At 39.5% G+C, this 17,879-nt stretch overlaps 1 protein-coding gene across 1 annotated transcript in view; it reads left to right on the top strand.

Annotated features, from left to right (window-relative positions):
• LOC139114347 (AT-rich interactive domain-containing protein 2-like) overlaps positions 1-17,879 on the top strand; it is a 53,802-nt gene that overhangs the window by 32,487 nt on the left and 3,436 nt on the right. The window contains exons 5-18 of the mRNA XM_070676019.1: positions 666-884; positions 1,591-1,725; positions 2,375-2,457; positions 3,041-3,199; positions 3,750-3,846; positions 4,474-4,592; positions 5,560-5,650; positions 6,334-6,534; positions 6,811-6,895; positions 7,326-7,460; positions 8,264-12,355; positions 13,374-13,512; positions 14,785-14,964; positions 17,751-17,842. Of these exons, the coding sequence (XP_070532120.1) occupies positions 666-884; positions 1,591-1,725; positions 2,375-2,457; positions 3,041-3,199; positions 3,750-3,846; positions 4,474-4,592; positions 5,560-5,650; positions 6,334-6,534; positions 6,811-6,895; positions 7,326-7,460; positions 8,264-12,355; positions 13,374-13,512; positions 14,785-14,964; positions 17,751-17,842 (5,827 nt within the window). The remainder of the gene's footprint in view (positions 1-665; positions 885-1,590; positions 1,726-2,374; positions 2,458-3,040; positions 3,200-3,749; positions 3,847-4,473; positions 4,593-5,559; positions 5,651-6,333; positions 6,535-6,810; positions 6,896-7,325; positions 7,461-8,263; positions 12,356-13,373; positions 13,513-14,784; positions 14,965-17,750; positions 17,843-17,879) is intronic.

Raw genomic sequence — 17,879 nt, 5'->3', positions numbered from 1 at the left:
CGTTTTTAAGCGGGAAGTGCTCTTTTGGGTTGCTACACTAAATAAGAGTTTCATATGTTAATATTACAATGTAATTCTGTGAACCAACATTCAAATGAGACTGTGGTATGTGTATTTCATGGTTGTGTAGTTTTGTCAATTTATCTTTGTATTTTCAAATTTTTTGGACTCTGTAAAGTAGAATATGCCTCAGGGACAGATATTCGTACTCCCAAATTTTTACAACACCTTTGTGGTCTAACGCTTGAGGGAGCTCATTTTGAAGCTCTTTGAGTAATTTAAGTTTCACTTGGCATATTTTTATGGAAATTAAAAATTTAATTTTTCCTCATCGACTTAATGCAGGGGTGGCGGCCATTTTTAATTTCAGATAAATATATTGTAATATTGGAGTAATTTGTTTCTCTGTGAGCAAATTTTGCACAGTGACCCCAGATTTTTATGAATTTTATGATCCCTGATTTTTATGGGGATTTTTATGCATGAATTCGAAAGGGAATGCTTTGAAAGCATCTTAAGAAACGGTTTAGCAAAAGTGTAAGTCTTTTCAATATCGAGGCGTGTACTACATGTACCTTAAGTTTACGTACGATGTTGAAATAATATAGGCTGAGAGAGTACACAATTATAATTTGATTGAAGAGAGCATCTTTGCTTGGTTTCAGATGCAATACGGCAGAGCTGTGGTCTTTCAATGGACAAAGCCACCTTAACAGAGTATGATAAATTAGTGCAGTCGTTACAGTGTGGCTTACCTAACGAGTTAGACTTTGCCATCAATGTGTGCACGCTGTTATCGAATGAAAGCCGGCACGTGTTACATCTTGAGAAAAACCCTGCTATCATAGACCTGCTGCTTGCACACATCGGTATCTTCAGTGATGGTGAGTATATCATATTCAAAACACACAGATGATATTTTACACAGAGGAGGATTAAAGTTTTTCCAAGCAGTGAAATCTGCCAATTTAGTGTATGCCACATAGTAAAGTCAGGATTGTGTGATCATTAACATAGCCAGTATATCTGCCAACCATGTCATATTTGATACAGTGTAACAAAGTATGTTACATTGAACCCAGAGCTTAGAAACATGGCCTGTAGATGGCCTAGGGCTCAGAACAGTGGCCTTTGATATTAAATAACTTATGCACCGTGTCCTGTGAGTCCACTTGACAATAGGTTAAACCTGGAAGTTGAATGGAGCAAGGTATAAACAAAACCTCGTGCACAAACGTGCATGCATAGAAATACATGTGTTTCTGTATGCATTTTACACATGAGTTTGTTAGGACCAGCATCACATGATCTCACTGGGGTACTGAGCGTGTAGATCACCTCGCATCCTTTCTATTATTGAGTAGAAAGAATTCTGTGTATGATATATACTGCTGTTTAGCCTTCTCAAAATCAATTTCCATAAATTACTGAATTGATTCAGAGCTCATAAAATTACCGTTATAAGATAGTGGGCACCCTGCTTGAGGGGGGGGGGAAGTAGGTAAGAAATGTTCAATTTGGTTTTATGATAACTTGTTGAAAGCAGTCCCTGGTATTGATAAAAAATTTGTCTTTTGATTTCTTCACCAGCCGTTGATAGTTATGTTGAACTTTACAAAGAAGAATGGACACCTAGGAGTAACAGGGATTACCTTCAATTCTGGTACGACACCGTACGGGATCTGACCATGCAGGACATTATTGAACCACAGTCTAGTTCAAAAAGTAAGTACTGACACTTTGTGAATGGCAGTGTTCCAGGGTACAAACCACTGCTGCAGGAACACTTATGAAAATTACAATATGTAGATAAACAAATCAAGAATTACAGAAGTCTGAGTTATTCACTGTCTAATAAATACAGATTGTTCCTTAATTAAAGTTGTCATCTTCCTTTCGTATTTGGCAGATGAAGTTACAGAATGGAGTCTTTTTAGCGGTAGTTCTTTGTCACACCAAGAAAAGAAACTGATGCAGAATCAGACCTGCAGAAAAATCAAGCTCTTTGACAACAGAGAACGGAAACACTGCTATTGATGTTACGTGTAACATCTTTTTGCTGAAAAATAGTTTGATAAACTACATCAATGTTGCTTGTCATTCTTCCGTGACAGAAATTTTTTATAAAAAACCTATGTCGGCAAATCGTGTTTTTGCAATTATGTCTCGTGTAAGCTGGATATGTCACTATGCTCTCTGCCATTAATAGGCGGTTTTAGAAAGGCTTGCTCTTCAAATGGTTAAATTATAAATAAATTAAATCACCACAATAGCGATCATGGAGCGGGAGATATCTGCTCTTCAGGACTCTACTTATGTGTCACTTTTCATTCCATAATAGAACGCCATACCTTTATTATCTGTCTCTCTGCAGGAAATACATGTTTTCATGAAGCTCTTTGTCGGACATCAAGAACACTTGGTGTTAATGACACAGAAGGACAAAGAATACTTCAGGTAGGTGTGGGGTCTCAACTTTTCATATAAACTCCCCTCATCATTGGTTATGATGAAACATTGCGACGTCGTACCAAGGTAAATAAGTGAAACATCACCTTATGTAAACAATCAGTCGTATCAGCAAGGCTTATATACTTAATCTTTTGACAGACAATGGGTTGATGAATAAGAAAATGTCTTTGTTTTATCAATCAAATTCACTTATGAAAAGTCATCGCGATTGACCCATTTTATGTATAGTGACTGTCAACTTTATAACTACTGCATACAATATTTATTGTCTAAGTAATAGAATTTTTATGAATGTTGGTTTCTTTTAAAATGGATCTGTGCTCACAGTTGACTAAGAAAAGATACAAGAAAACTACTCAGACAACTGTTCAGAGCGCCCTCTGTGTCCAGTTTGATATCTTGAAATACATGTTCTGTGAACTTCAGTGTGCATCAGTTGTTTATGAACTGGGTACTTGCCAATTTTAAAATGCTAAAATTTCCTAATGATTCTAGGATATACATTGCATATGTTATCCATCATTCTGCAAGCTACAGGTCGTAATTATTGTTTTTTTCTGTGTTGCAGATTGCTATAATACTTCGTAATTTGTCTTTTGAAAATCACAACATTCCAGTCATGTCGACAAGTTATCAGTTATTTCGTTTCCTGTTACTGTGTGCTAATAATACATGTTCATCATTGAAACAAATTGGACTAGATACACTAGGCAATATAGCTCATCAGGTGAGTGTAATTCAGTTTTTGTCGGTGAATCGACTCAACTTCTCTCTGTGTAAGCGCTTCAGAATAGCTTTTACAACCATGACATACTATAGCCTGTTCACCCCCAATTCTGTGTAGACTAGTCCACACTCACCATTGATAACAATGGGTTTGGGCCGAACCAAAATTTGAAAAGGTGAAGAGGGAATGCAGTGCCTTTGCATTTGAACTACTTATGGTGCTTAAGATGTTTACCATTAGTGTACTAGCAAGTGTGTTTGGTAAACAGTCCCAGCTCTTACATTTCAATTTGTAGTCATGATCCTTCTGTGCTACAAATTATGACCAGAGCTGTGGTGGATGTTTCATCTATGGTAACAGTAAATTTTGAAGCTTGATAACAATAATCACAACCAGTATTAGTTGTCAGTGAGCTGATTATTATGACAAACTGGTATGAAAGAACAATAAAAGAAGAATTGTCGTATGCAAGTTAACACCAATGAAAGTCTGACTTCTCCCTTGTGTCGTTTCCACATTCCTGATGATGTCATCATGCTGTGAATTTCAGATTTTGCTGGATCCAGTGGACTTCCGTAGCACACAATTGATGTTCCATACAATATGCAAGTGTTTACGAGACAAGGACAAATTTGCTATGCTTAGAGGTAAGAAAATATTACCTATCCAGAACTCAAGAATATTTATTTGCAGAGTCATTTGTAACAAATTATATCATACAAGAGAGGACTTGTTCTCCCTTGATATGAATTTAAAGATCACAAATTTCTTACAAGTATGCGGATTTCTTAGTTCGCAACTTGTATTCCAGAGGTTCCCAGCTCAGTAACCATAGCTTTTACCTCAACTCACTGAAGTTTTTGCCTCACTTTTCTATACCCTATTGAGATTCATACAAGGATTGCTTTCTGCTGAGTAAACCAACGTAGCAGTAATCATTCCTGCTGTACCACCTAGGTATATGATCAGTAGCAGTAGTATCCGTAGTCTGATTGTGATAGGCTGTCCAGTCACTACCACCTCCTTAACCCTTTGAATGCTTTAAAGTCAATTTCTGTTGCCCTTAAAACATTTTTTCAAATTTTTACCAAAATTTTGATAAAAAACTGTAGCCGATGAAATTTGTGTCTATTTGGCCCACAATTATCAACAAATTACAGAAAAATTTATTAAAATTGGTAAAATATTGCACAAAAATTCTACTAGGAAAAATTACAGCACTCAAAGGGTTAAACTGTCCCCCACTCACACTGATGTCATCACTTCTTTCATAGGTATGGAAATACTTGGCAAACTAAGTCAACAAGAAGACAATGTAGACATTATATGTGCACATCTTGAATCTGGAGTCTATACAAATATTGTGTCGGTCTTGAGTTTGCAAGACATACAGGTAGGTGCAGTCTTCAAATGTGAGGTATCACTGCTGTAAAAAAATTGAAGATGTAGCAATTACAGAGGATTAGAAATGTTTATTATTTAGGTATTGATCACCAAGCAAGAGGTTACAAAACATATTTTAAAGGGACAGTCTTCAATCCCTGGTTCTTGCATTAGTGGTTGTTGACCAGTGTGCCCTCTAAGGGGAGGTGAAAAAAATTTTTTTTGAGTCAAACTGAAGAAAACTTGACTTGGTGTGCGTCACCGCATGCAGGAAATGGTTATAAATAAAAGTCAGAGTTGTAAGTGTAGCGCCCTCTATGGTGGTAGTGTGTCTTTCTCGATTCCGGGTATTCTCGTGTGAGTCAGTGAGAAGACAATGAAACAACAATGGCCGCCTCCTTCCCATCGATCGATCGGCAAGACAAGTGTACAATCGGCACGTAGTATCACTGCAGAGACTCATAGAAATGACATATTCAGCTACTTTTCGCCCCAAAAACTACAAGGAAACATGTTATCTGTGAAAATATGAATCTGCTTAGCATTTCTAGTAATTGGCAGGCTTTTTACAGCTGCGTCAGTGACGCGTCAGATTTCTTGTAATTTCAGTGCGTCAGGTGGATTTGCTGTGCGTCATGACGTGTCAAATTGGCTTAGCGGGCACACTGTTGTTGACATTGACTGTTTATGTGATGTTAGTCCTTTGTTCTCCTTTGAAAGTTAAATGCACAGTTAGTCAATTTGCTCAGAGATAAAGCTGATAAAGATCTTGCCCCTGTAAACCCCAGATATAAGTCGGAATGAGTTCTGTTCATGAGCCGCTTTACATTGACATACTTTATTGTGTAGACTTTGCTCACTGATACAACACACTGTGTTTCATAACTTGATATTGTGTGATGCTCACCCTTCCATGTGTCAAAGTATCAGTACAGAGTCAGTCTACTACATACTGTGAATTTCTGGTTGCCTTACAGCTGTTACTAGGTGCTCTGGAAGTTCTTTATCAACTGTCAGAGCTAGGTGAAGTTACATGTGAGAATATAGTGGAAGTGCACAAGTGTATAGGTAAGAATAGAATTCAAATCTTGCACTGACCATTCTATTAAATGACAGATTTTTTATTTTATTAAAACACTGTTCATTGCAGACACAAACAGGAATTTTGCTCAATTGTTAAATAGTTTATCACAAAGGATTACCTGACCACAAATGTATTTATTACATTCCTCGCATATTGAATATACCCCATTGGATTCAATGGTAACTTGGTGACATCATAGTGGGCCGCACAGTCATTATGTGACTGAAACTGAATTGAAACTACTTTGAAACTGCAGTGATTCAAATATATTCACGTGCTGTTCATTTACAAAAATCTTCTATATTGTTTTGCGGATTTTCATCAATCATGATAATTTTGACATTTCATGGTCACATCAAATAAAATAAAAAAATTCAGTATGATAATTATGTGGGTGAGAGAAACAGTATATCATGAGGCACCAATATCCTCCAGAATGTTTTCAACCACTGACATCATGCTATCTAAACTTTACTGGAACTAAATCCATTTTCATCATGCTGTGAGATTCAATATTTTTATCTGTTTGTGTAACATCTTTAATGGACTTTCTCTTGACTCATCTGCTATTAGAAATTGACTCTCAATTGAGTAATATGTCACAGATATTTAGGTCAGACTTTCATCACCAGATGCTTACGCTATTATCTTTTCTTCTGTCTTCAAGATATTTTGGTGTGCCTTGTAACGTTGGATGCTAATTACCTAGGTGCCGACGCCTTCGTTGGCGTCAAAGTTGTAGAGCATGCACCACATGAGCCGTTACATTCATCAATGGTTATGAATACGAGTGTGAGTGTCGCCAGACCCCAGCCTCAAATAACACCTCCTCCTCCGCCACCCCAATCTCAACTACCTCAACACACAAGTAAGTGACACTCTCTTGATACGCTTTTTATATTAGCTTCATTATTTCAATCGATGAGAGGCAACAAGGTGATCTTGTCAATTTGCGGTACCATGGAAAATTTTCGTAGGAAATCCCAATAATTTCACTAGCTTTCCTCTTGAGAAATCAAAGATTATAGCAGATTTTGAAATCAAACTGACACGCCTTCACTGGTGTTTATATTCCCTTGTTACAACCTTGTGCTAACATTTGTCCTAGCCTGGTGTAATTTTGTTGTGCTGATTTGTATTTCAGGACAAAACACAGTGCCTAACCTGGTAGCTGTACCTCCGCCGCAGGGTACTAGGGAAATTGATAGTGAAGCTTTTACATGTCAATGGTAAGTACATACTTTAAAGTTTGATCTGTTTTATAAAGCTTGGCTGTTAAGGTAGAATGCACCTCCAGGACAGATATTTGAACTCTCAAACTTTTGCAGTAGCTTTTTGGTCTACCACTTTGTTTGGGCTCATTTCGAAGCTCTCAAAGTAAATTAACCAGCTTACTTCTGTGAAAATCAAAAATTTCCTTTTTACCCCATAGAGGTAACACAGGGTTGGCAGCCATTTTGAATATGTGTCGGTAAATATTGGGTGATTTCTTTCTCTTGTACCAAAAGCTGCAACAAAATTTTTCAAGGAAGTTTGCACAGCAAAATGGTTGAAAAGTTGAGCGTACTATCAGGGCATTAATTAGGGATCCAGTGTATCGTCAAATCACATCACTTGTCCGGTAGTTTATCAATATACACTATCTTGTGTGTATTTCAGGCTGAATGCTTACTATGAAGTGTATCCAGACACATCAATAGCAAGGATAGATCTGTACGCTGACTACCTTGCAGCTTGCAGTAAACTTGCCAGGATGGGTATATTAACATCCACCAACTTTGGCAAATGTGTTAGGTAAGTCAGCATTTTATCATTCTATTATACCAAGATATGTCACATACTGTGTTTGGTGTCATATTTTTGTCTTTTTTTGTTCAGCTTATCTGTCTTGATGAAAATAATCAATTAATCAATACTAGGAATTTCTTAGTTAATGTGACAAATTCATCCTCTTTTCAAGTTATTGTAGTTATTTTTGTTATTGGTGAGAAAGTGTTTGTGTTGTTCTGCTCGTTGAAATATGTTGAATTATCAATCACCAGAGCCCTACTTACACCTTTCGTATATTTTCACATGACCTGTTAAATATGTTGATGACATAATTTCTTGTATTTTTACCATAAATTATGTCATTAAAACATTGTTAAATCTGCAAGTGGGACATAGGTAAATAGAAGTCTACATGTAGCGACTGACAGTTAAGCATGTTTCATCAGGCAGAACAACAGATGACATAAAACAAAAATAAACCAAAATCATTGGAAAAAGATTGTGACTTTGTCTCTTGAAAATAAATTCTGTGTATCCTTAGAAACAGATCTGAGTACAACATATTTGCCACATGTCTCTATTAACTTTGTTTAATATGGGTCTGTACTTTGTCATATCCAAAATGTAAGGTGTTGAAATTTTATAAAACAAATTCGAGGTTGTGGTTTTGTGGTAGTTGATGCATAAGAAGTTTAAAATCTAACATACTATATTTAGCATTTTACAGTTAGTAATAGCATCAGATGGAAGAAAGTCTTTTTTGCAGCAAAATTTTGTCTACTGTCTTCTGAATGGAATTTATTTACATTTTTGTTTTCCTCTTCCAGGACGGTTTTCCCTCATGCTGGTAACAAACGAGTGGAAACAGAACATGGACAGTGTCAGTACCACATTGTAGGCATCCGTAAGAGACCAATACCCTTACCAATACACACTCATCTCCAACAGCCACAGCAGCAACAACACCAGTCACAGCAACAGCAGAACATACCATATCCTGGACGGGTAGCCACTCCACCGCGGTCGTCAATGCCAGTCACGCTGATGCCCAGAACTCAGAATCCAGCTGTCTCATCGCCTTCAGTGACTCCCAGTCCTCCGCCTCCAAGACATCCTGTACCCCAGCAAATGCTGCAGCAGAGAACACAGCAGATGATGTTTCAGCAGCAGCAACAACAGCAGAGAACAGCGACTAGTTTGTCACTTGGTCGAAGCAGTGTCAGTAATCAGAGCGGTGTTGCACCCTCTGCTCTCGCACAGATGACGCCGCAACAACAGCATCTACAGCGAATGCGGCAACTGCAACAGCAGCAGCATCAGCAACAACAACTGCAGCAACTGCAGCAGTCACCACACCCAGTGCCACCTCAACAAGTGCAGCGGCCGACAAGCCTGCCCGAAAACACAAGAAAAACAACTCCAGCTCAGACAGCAGCTCAACAGATTTTGATCCAGAGGTCAGGGGTCATGCCCTACCCTCAGGAAAGGAGTCCATCACCTTCCTCACTCTCTGGTCAGGCTCCGTCCCCGCATCTGTCTCCTGGTGTGTCCCCTACAGCAACAACACCGCCCCCACTGCCAACCGCAGAGAATTCAAATGAACAGTCTGGTCAAAAGGCGCCCCAGTCCCAACTAGGGGGATTACTTCAACAGCAGCTACAAACACCACCACCAATACAACAGCAGCAACAGGAAGAGCTTGCACAGACACTGCCAAACAGACCTGTAGTGACATCACAGCAGCAAAGATTTCCATCATCAATACAGGAAGCTCTACTCTCCCCATCGCCTTCACCATCGCTGCCAGGTAGGACAGCACTGCCAAGCACAACCAATGTGAACATGTCCAATAATGCACAGGCAAACTACAACAGCCAGCAGAGATCAGCTGCGGCACAGCAGACTGATTCCCCTCTCATCAAACAGCTACTTCAGCAAAGAGCGCAACCTTCATCTAGTGAACAGCAGCAGTACATGCGGCCACCTCCACCATATCCGAAGCAACCACAGGGAAATGTACCACAACAGTTTCAAGGGGCTATGCCCCAGCAACACATGGCACAACAGCACAATCAGACACAACAACAACCACAGATGATGCAGCAACAACCACAGGTCATGCAACAACAGCCTCAGATGATGCAGCAACAACATATGGTGCAGCACCAGCAGCAGATGCTGCAACCTCAGATGCAGCAACCTCAGATGCAGCAACAGCAACGGATGGCTCCGCAACATATGTCGTTACAGCAACAACAGATTCAGCAACACCCACAAATGATGCAGCAACAGCAGCAACAACAGATGGAGCAGCAGCAGCAACAACAGATACAGCAGCAACAGCAAATGGTGCAGCAACAGCAGATGGCACAAGTGCAGCATCATCAACAGCAGCAAGTGCACCAGCAAGCACAGATGGCACAGCAGCAGCCACAAATGATGCAGCAGCAACAGATGCAGCAGCCTCTTATGCAGCAGCAGCAGCAGCAGTCACTAATGCTGCATCAACAACAGCAGCAGCAGCAGATACAACAGCCACAAGCTGTTCATCCAAACATGCAAACACAGCAACCACAGTTCCAACCACAGCAAACGGTGATGCAGCAACAAGCTCATTCCAATATGTTCCAACAACAGCCACAGATGCAGCAAAATGCTCATCTTCAGCAGCAGCAGCAGCAACAACAACAGATGGCCATGCAGCAACCCAGTATGCAACAGCCACACCCACAGATGCAGCAGCAACAACCAGGACAGCACCCTCAGCTCATCAAACCAAATGCTGTACGGCAGCAGTCGCATTTGCAGCAGCAACCTCTGATACAGCAGCAGCCTGTGATGCAGCAACAACAAAGTCCATCGCCATCGCCACGAGCACAGCCCACTCAGCAATGGAATGCCCAACAGCAACCAATGTTGCAGCCGAATGCAGCTGCTGCAACAAACGTGCATCTGAATGTAGCGAGTACAATATACCCAGCACAGAATACAAACAGACCACTTTCCAATCAGCCTTATCAATCTCAACCTCAGAGTCCGCAGAATCTTCCGTATCAGGGAGAGAGTGTTCCAATGAAAGCTGACCAGAATATGCCGACAAACTGGCAAGCAAAACCACCACCAACGCCACCTGGTGGTCAGAATCAGTGGATAAACCCTGCATGGCAAAACAGTCCACAAAGACCGCCCACGCCGCACAGCCCTGGTGTAGCTCGGCCACCAACGCCAATAAGCCCAGGTCTTGGCAGACCACCCACTCCAGTCAGTCCTGTTGTAGTCCGACCCCCTCCACCACCGTATAATGCTAAATCACCAAACAGAGTGGCGCATGGAGGGAATAGGTCAACGCCATCAAAGCAGAAGATGTCGCCGAGAAGTTCCTCACCTCGCAGTGTGTCGCCTAGATCGGTAGATAGCACTACAATGATCTGCGGGAAAGAAGAACAAGCCAAAGATATCATCGGCACCGTCTTCCAACTTGAAGATAAGGAACAGAAAATTGAGTTGGTTGAAAATGTTGCCGCCCAACAAGGAAAAGGGGACGTTGTTATGCGCGAGGAGGGTATACATGTTACTGAGGATAATGCATGTCTTCAAGATCCCACTGTTAATGTCAACTCACTGAAAAGTCCAGTCAAACAAGGCAGGGTTGAAACAGAGGCAGGCGAAATGCCTGTGTGTATTGAGGATAAGGAACACAAAATTGAATTGGTTGAGAACAGTGCGTTGTTCCAGGGAGTGAATAAAGACAAGCCAATGGAAATCGAGGAACAAGGCAGTGATGGGGATGATGACAAAGAGGAAGAGGAGGAGGATGATGTTAATAGTCTCAATGGAGGCGACAGCGATGCTGAGGGTTCAGAGAAGAGTGATGACAACCATGATTCTACGAGGCTGAAGAACATGAAATCGGACAATGCTAAGAAAAGTAACTCGTTCAGTGCTGTGCTTATCAACGGACCAAAAGGGGACGAAAGAATGGAAACCGAGAAAAATTCTGTGATGTCAAGAGATATTGTGAAGGAGGTGTTGTGTAAAAGACTTGTGAATGATACCATTGTCAATGGGTACTGTGATGGTGACAAGCTCAGAATTAGTCAGGAAAAGAAAGATGTGATTGTTGGCCGACTAGAAAACACAACCAAAGACATACACAAAGGAGAGGGCGATAATCAGGAGATTCTGAGTAAGCAATTTAGTTCAGAGAGCCACAAAAATGGACATCTTGAACAGAACGGACTTCTTTCACCGGCCTCACAATCTCCCAATGCGAAAAACAACATTCCATCGACCAAATCGAAATCAGCCAATCAGAATGCATTTTACAGAGACATTAGAGAACATCTCCCCGCAGGGACAAATCTGTCACTTGCATCGTCCAACCAGGTGTCCTCCCCATCTGTCAGTCAAGCTCAAGGAACCAATCAGACGGCTGACAACCAGATACCAGAAACAGCAGCAGCAGCCAATCAGAATGACATGTTGGTAACCAATCAGACTTTAGTCTCCAAAAACGGAGACATCTTATCTCAGGGAAACACAATAGAACCATCTGCAGATGGACAATCAATAGCAAACCAACATACAAATAAACCAGGTGTGAATGACTCAGCAACATCTGTTCAGGAGGCATGCAAGTCAGAGAGTACAAATGTTCAGTCCAATCAAGTGAAATGTAAGTCAATCAAGAGATCACATGAGGAGACTAGCAATTCAAATATTCCATGCAAAATAAACGCTTTGGAAGAGAAGGTAAACAGCGATATCAAACAGGAAACTTTGAGCAATACTCCAACATCGGTAGGACAGACGCGACCAGTGAGACAACCTACGCCATCCAATACTCCACCAACACCAGCTGTACCAGACCCAAAGACACCTCAGTCCATATATGTGTGTGCATGGACAAACTGTTCAAGGTATGGTTTTTAGCTCCCGTCTGCATTATATATAGTAAACAAGGCCATCAGTTAGCATATATCTGTACCAGTGGTTGTGTGTATGTGTATATGTATGTCCGCCCACTTCAAAAGCTTGAGAACCATTGCATATATCACCGAGTGTTCAGTATGGAGGTGTGTTCACAGGTTGCATATGCAGTTTATTTCATTATTCTTACTGCTACCATATGCACTGTAGATTTACTGTATGACTTGACAAAATGCCATATCAGCATACTGGAAACTGCACCTAGGGCATTCTGTAGTGCAACTTTTGAAATATTGTGCCTCTGAACAAATTAGAAAATGTCTTGTGAAATAGAAATTGGCATGCAGTGTCCTACTTTTGATACCGTATAGACTACGAGCAAAACAACCATACCAGCTGATAGAGCCAAATTTTATGTCAATCTGGAAGACCAATTGCGTATTTATATGTAATCTTTGAAAGAAAGAAGTTATTGGTATGTTCTTTGCCGTGAAAGGGGCAGGGTTTTTTTATCATCTTATTGATGAACAGAGTCATTAAGTGTATACAACTGAGAAGAGAAAAAAAAGGACTATCAACATACAAATAGTCATTGTCAACAAGTACTAAGTAAGAACCCGGGATTGTTGACGGCCTCTTTGAGAATCCATTTACGTGTACAATTGTTCATCCACTGCTGATATCTATATAAATATATTACGCAGCCATCTGTATAGATGAGTGTGCTTTAATTGCTGCAGATGTGGCAACCAAATATTTCCAGTGTAATTTCATGGGTTAAAGATGGAATTTTATTTGACCTAATGAGCTTGTGTTGAAAAAATGTAACATTAAAAACTTACGGCTCAATTACATTAGTAGTGACATTAAATTTGTAGGAACTGTAGCCATTAATGATTCAAAAGCTGTTCATAACAGGAGCTACCATTTTTTGTGTATTTTACTTTGTGATATTCATATCATGAAGATAACTACAAAATGATTCCATATCTAATTTCTCAATTTCAGTGTTATGAAGAGTGTTAAAGGTTTATACAATCACGTTTGTCGCATCCACTGTTCCAAAGAAAGTTTTGAGGGTGTTTGCATGTGGGAAAATTGTGACCGAATACGAAGACAAAGATGGTCGTGTGTCAGTCATATACAGGTAGGCTGTTTGTAAAATCACCTGCTTAGAATTGCCGATTGGTCAGTATTTCACCGCTGATCCAGTGACTATCAAAGCAGTTCCTCGAAGTTTGTCATGAAGTCAATATTTCTGATAAATCATTTTGACAGCTAGGTCATTATTCCAGGAGAATCATGTTGACAGACAAGTCAACTTGTAGCTTAATCACAAAGACAACAAGTCAGTATTCAACAGAATCAGAATGAGAATGACAGACAGGTCAATATTTCAGCAGAATTAAGCTAACAAGACAGGTCAATATTTCAGCGGAATGACTGACAGAGAGTCAATAGTTCAGCAGATCACAATGACTGACAGGTCAATATTTCAGCAGATCACAATGACTGACAGGTCAATATTTCAGCATATCACAATGACTGACAGGTCAATATCTCAGCAGATCACAATTACAGACAGGTCATATATTTCAGCATATCACAATGACTGACAAGTCAATATTTTAGCACATAAGGACAGACAGGTCAATATCTCAGCAGATCACAATTACAGACAGGTCAATATTTCAGCATATCACAATGACTGACAGGTCCAATATCTCAGCAGATCACAATTACAGACAGGTCATATATTTCAGCATATCACAATGACTGACAAGTCAATATTTTAGCACATAATGACAGACAGGTCAATATCTCAGCAGATCACAATTACAGACAGGTCAATATTTCAGCATATCACAATGACTGACAGGTCAATATTTCAGCAGATCACAACACAGACAGGTCAGTATTTGAGCAGATCATAATACAGGCAGGTCAATATTTCAGCAGATCACAACACAGACAGGTCAATATCTCAGCAGATCACAATGACAGACACATCAATATTCGAGCACATCAAAATGACAGACAGGTCAATGTTTTAGCACATGACACTGATGGACAGGTCAGTATTTCAACAAAACCACTACCTACATGTTTGAGAAAAGGAAGTAGATTTGACCTTCATTGGAGTGTAAAGAAGATCAAACTAATATCTTCTGTGCTGAGATGTTTGAAACTTAACTTCGCTGATAACATCTGCCTTTAACAAATGTTACAAGTATGTTGTTTTACGTGTAATAGTTCATGTTAAAGTAGGTCTAGTGCAAATATATTGATATTTTCCACAATTGTAGAGTCAAGCATAGGCCTCATTTTATTTGGCAGTGTTTGGCTCAGACAGCACCAAGTGTATCACTAGTGATGTAGCTTCCATTATTTTTAACATGGTTTGTGGTCTGACCAACAGGAGAAACACTGCAATGAGAATGCTTTGAAGGAGGCAGCAGCAAAGCGGGCTGAGCAAGTAGCGAAGGGTGTTGCGGCTCCAGAAGCTACTGTACCAACTCAACCATTGATTTATAACGCACACACAGCATTCCATGCCATCAGAAGGAGTCTTAATGTGCCAACATTGAAAGAACTCTTGGTAAGTTAGAAAAATGGTACCAAGTTTTTTAGTTGGGAAAACAAGGTGGTAGAATTATACTTGAATACTGCTACTTTAGGTTTAGTCTTTAGTGAGAAGGGAATCACATTGAAGACTCTCAATTACCATGTTCAAGATTATTATCTCAGTGAGAGAGATCTGTAAGAGCGCCCTCAACTGACAGTACAGTTTCTAGACAATATCAGTGAGAAGGGAATCACATGGAGTGCCCTCAACTGACCATGGTCAGGGCAAAATCTCAGTGAGAGAATAATCTCTAAGAGCGCCCTCATCTGACAGTACAGTTTTTAGACAATGATATCAGTGAGAAGGGAATCACATGGAGTGCCCTCAACTGACCATGGTCAGGGCAAAATCTCAGTGAGAGGGTAATCTCTAACAGCGCCCTCAACTGACAGTACGGTTTCTAGACAATATCAGTGAGAAGGAAATCACATGGAGTGCCCTCAACTGACCATGGTCAGGGCAAAATCTCAGTGAGAGAATAATCTCTAAGAGCGCCCTCATCTGACAGTACAGTTTTTAAACAATGATATCAGTGAGAAGGGAATCACATGGAGTGCCCTCAACTGACCATGGTCAGGGCAAAATCTCAGTGAGAGGGTAATCTCTAACAGCGCCCTCAACTGAATGATCTCAGTGAAAAGGGAATCACGTGGCATGCCCTCAACTGACCACAGTCAGGACAATACATCTCAGTGAGAGAATAATCTTTAAGAGTGCCCTCAACTCTATAGACACGATATCAATGAGAAGGGCATTGCCCAGAGTGAGTTCAACTGACCACACTTCATTTAGATCCTATCTCAGTTATAAGAATCTCCTTAGGGCGCCCTCATTCCTTTGTTTTATAGTAGATATCTTTGTGAAACAGTACTGTTGACTGATTCTGCATCTTATAAAGAGAAGCAGCCAAACGTTAAATGCAAACAGATTCTCAAACTGGCAAAACACTCAAAGGCACATTTTCATCCTGTTTGTTTAAAAGGGAAACCGTGGTCGGAATTGCACCTGTGTGAGTTTCTTGTTCACAAACAATGTATTTCATGAACGATATGTAGATGCACCTCATCATCATAGCTGCAACATTTAAATTATATGATGTAGATTATGACAGACATGTTTTAACTTTCATCAATCACCATTGTGCCTTGGATACTGTGTTTACCTTATCGTATGGGTCCCATACGACCTTTGAGCGCATTTCGGACGACTGTATCCCTTTAATATAATTTGCAGTCTTAAAAGGGACAGTGCTTCAATTTCACAAAGTCAACGTGACCAAATCGTCTTGTGAAATAGGATGTATGAGGCACAGGCAGTGAATTTTTTCATGGAACCTTGCAAACCTGGCATCAACTGATTTGTCAGAAATGTCTGTTAACCCTTTCCTGCCAGACAGTAATAACTGTATCACTTCCCCATCAGCCAACTCAGTCAAAAGCAGTATTGAGCCAAAACATGACGTATTTTCACCCACTTGGCTTGGTATGTTATAGCATCTTTTGTCCAAAAATAATCAACTTTACAGTATTATGTTTTCAACAGCCTTCAAATGTACAGTATTATGTTAAAATACATCATATGGAATATGTTGTGTTTCATTAAGGTGGTTGGAAAGGCTATTTTTGCACCAATTCTTTTCTCACAGTTAATGTCAAGTTTCAAGTGTTAGAATCAAGATATGTAGTTCAAATTTTCAGGATAACTCCCTAAGTTAATATTTTCTCCAAAGAAACATAAAGATTGTATATTTGCACCCATGATTTTGAAATATGACACCAGTAAATAATAAAATTTAATTTTTCATATTTTTTTACATATTTGAATTAATAATAATTGGAAAGTATAAATATTACCAAATTAGTTATAAATATGTTGACACTATTTATTGTAAGATTTGTATGGCAGGATTTGTAAATAAAATTTGTTTTTATGATTTTACATGGGTTTATATATCAAAAAATTATTAAAAATTCTTTCAAATTTCAAAATGTGATTTTTCAAAAAGTACTTCAAATACACGAAAATTGTGCCGTACAAATCTTATCTGACACCTTGTTAATATGTTGTAAAAATTCCATGTCCATATCTCATTTCAAAGTTGGATTAAATTGGTATACAATTATGTAGGAAAACTGTTATTCTGTCAAAAATGTTGAAAACAAGCCATATTTGCACCCCTCTTTTGAAGTCATAGAGCAGTTTTTTTGGTTAATCTCACTTTAGACACCTCTTTGACACTCAAAGAATCTAAAAATGCATTTACAATAGCAGTCACTCACTCTGAATGCCAGCACCGCCTTGTCAAACTTTCCTGAAAAACAGCAAATAATGACTTTCCCTTTTCAAACATTTTATTAAAAGCTAGGGGACCTCTACCATAGTTAATACACTAAGGACTCCCCAACTTCTTCTTATTTGGTCAGTTTTTCAGAAGTTTTAACAGGCTATAACTCTGCAATGCCTTTGTGCCCAAATGTCTAGTTTTTTTTATTCCACAGAGAATGTTGACTACTTTAATATTTTAATAGTTTTGTTGAAATTTATAACTGACGCTCTAGCCTTTCCAACCACCTTAATTTTAACCATCTTGACCTGGTGGTGAAATATGGACTTGGCAGGAAAAGGGTAAACAAATGACGAATGTTAGATGAAATTGCAACAGAATTTGATGAGATGACAAGTTAGGTAACCTACAAACAGGATTTCATGAGTGGTTGAATTAACTCTCACTCATTTGCCGGTATCTTTTCAACCTGTAGGGGGAGAATGAAGGCCCTGTCACAAAAAGCATACGAGTAACGACAGCATTGATTCTGAAAAACTTAGTCAGATATTCCAGTACTGCAAGACGGTGAGTATCTTTTGTTTCCAATTTCCAAGTATTTGTA

The sequence above is a fragment of the Ptychodera flava genome, chromosome 2 (assembly GCF_041260155.1).
Source record: "Ptychodera flava strain L36383 chromosome 2, AS_Pfla_20210202, whole genome shotgun sequence".
In the NCBI taxonomy this organism is placed as follows: Eukaryota; Metazoa; Hemichordata; class Enteropneusta; family Ptychoderidae; genus Ptychodera; species Ptychodera flava.
Note: the sequence above shows the minus strand (reverse complement) of the source record. Positions and strands in the feature narration are given on the sequence as shown.